The sequence below is a fragment of the Oryzias melastigma genome, linkage group LG14, assembly GCF_002922805.2.
Source record: "Oryzias melastigma strain HK-1 linkage group LG14, ASM292280v2, whole genome shotgun sequence".
NCBI classification, from domain to species: Eukaryota; Metazoa; Chordata; class Actinopteri; order Beloniformes; family Adrianichthyidae; genus Oryzias; species Oryzias melastigma.
This window is the reverse complement of record NC_050525.1, coordinates 87,836-89,946: the sequence shown is the minus strand read 5'-3', so window position 1 is coordinate 89,946 and position 2,111 is coordinate 87,836. Positions and strand designations below refer to the sequence as shown.

General features: G+C 41.8%; 1 protein-coding gene across 3 annotated transcripts in view; it reads left to right on the top strand.

Annotated features, from left to right (window-relative positions):
• Positions 1–2,111, top strand: part of LOC112142445 — a 46,146-nt gene that overhangs the window by 13,119 nt on the left and 30,916 nt on the right. Inside the window, exons 7-8 of one of the 3 annotated variants that reach the window (XM_036215179.1) lie at positions 642–710; positions 806–859. The exons of the other annotated variants lie outside the window; for them this stretch is intronic. Of the exons in view, the coding sequence (XP_036071072.1) occupies positions 642–710; positions 806–859 (123 nt within the window). The remainder of the gene's footprint in view (positions 1–641; positions 711–805; positions 860–2,111) is intronic. 3 annotated transcript variants of the gene reach the window in all.

Here is a 2,111-nt window from a genome sequence, read left to right as displayed (position 1 = left end):
GAATTTAAATCCTTTAAAACTTGAATCAAGTTTTTGCTTCTTCACTTTGACTGAGTTCAAATGTTGACTGAAGACTTTCTCATCATGACCGTTTCTTTGACAGGCTCCAACATGATCCAGATGGTTGCAGATTCTTCAGGCAAAAACAAAGAACCAGGTCAGTGTGCAAGTGTCTGTTTCTGACTAATCATGATTTTCTTAACTCTGTAAACAAACAGTGACTGTCAGGACTTTCTGTATCTTTTTTTAAAGCTTTTTCTGACCAACAGCTGAGCAAGCAGATCAGAGCTGAAGGCAGGCCTCTTGTGTTGGACAGATTTTGCTGTTACCATAGAAGTTTATGGATCTTCGGACAAACGATGTGTATATTTGTATAAGCCCATTTTGTAATTGAAGTTAAGCTTTATTTATAATAATTTTGTTTATATGCATTCCCTGTAGGACCAGATGTAAAAAAAAACAGAAGAGGGAAGGACAGAGTGGGATGCTAGAGATGAGGAATAAGGGGTCAAAATGGGAGAGATGAAGGCTGGGGGCTCAGTTGTGAGACATTTGAAGTTGTGATCATTAGCTCCAAAATAAAAAGTTTACTTGTCTGTATTTGTGCAAATGGCAGGTTTCACATGTGATGAATTCTGCAGGAAAAAAGAGGAAAGTAGAGGCTAACCCCAAGACAGGAGAGAGGATGCTACAGCAGAAATCTGCAGCTGGTTGGTGAATTTAAATCCAAAGTTTGAATCAAGTTTCTGCTTCTTCACTTTGATAACAAATAGAGACTTTCTCATCATGATCGTTTCTTTGACAGGCTCCAAGAAGAACCAGGTGGTGTCGGATTCTTCAGTCAAAAACAAAGAACCAGGTCAGTCTGCAACTCTCTATTTCTGAAAAGATAGAAAAGTGCCATATGAGTTCACACCAGTGAGGTACAGTCAGGGGAGGCAGGTGAGGCACATCTTCTTTCACTTTCAGCTTATCCCTTTTGGGGTCGCCACAGTGTAACAGCACCCACTGTTTGGCATCAGTGATTTGGCAGAGTTTTTACGCCGGATGCCCTTCCTGACACAACCCTGTACTTGAGGGGCACAGGGACCCAGTTAGGCAGCAGCGTCAAGGGTCTTGCCTAAGGACCCAATCTGGGTGGGGATCAGTGGACAACCCTGGGAATCAAACCCAGGTCTTCTGCGTGTCAGCTGTTCACTTAGCCCACTGAGTCACCCAGCTGCTCTAAGGCAGGTGAGGCACATACTCACCTGTAAAAGATAATTTAAACAATGCATACATTAAATAAAATGAATTTACTTTTTCATTGAAAATAAAAAAAAATACATTTTAGACAGGTCCATTCTATGATTACTTTTTTCTGTGTGATTACTTCTTTTTGGTATTAAAAAAAAAAAGTAACACATATACACGTTTCCTGTTCAAATACACGAGAGAGCAACAGGTGAAGCACCAGCAGCCCATGCCTACCCTGTGCTCCTCACACTGACTGGAGGTACAACTGACGCATGCGCTTCACTAATTCGGTCTTTTATCATCATGAAGGAGTTTTATTTTTATAATTACCTCATTTGCTTATTTCTCACCATCTGTCTGATTACAGTGATGCCAGTTTGTGATTGAATGAATGCATTAATGACTGAAGGCATAAAATGGTTATTTTAATCAGTAAGATAATAACACATAAAATAACAGCTTACATTATCAATCACAAGTTGATCACTTGAAAGGGAGTGGAAGGAAGCGAACTTATATAATCCCACCCCGGTTTGACAATACCATTTTCTTTATATGAATTATCAACATCCGGTTCAGGACTTAATATCAAATATTTATACCCTACAATCATAGATTCAGGCTCCATCCATCCATTTTCCTGACAGCTTCTACCCTGTCGGGGTCGCGGGGGTGCCGGAGCCCGACCCGGCTGCTGATGGGCGTTGGCGGGATTCACCCTAAACAGGTCGCCAGTCTGTCGGAGGGCCTCAATCACACACCATCCACTCACACATTCACACCTAGGGGGAAATTTAGAGTCACCAATGAACCTATGAAGCATGTTTTTGGACAGTGGGAGGAAGCTGGAGTCCCCGGTGAAAACCCACGCATGC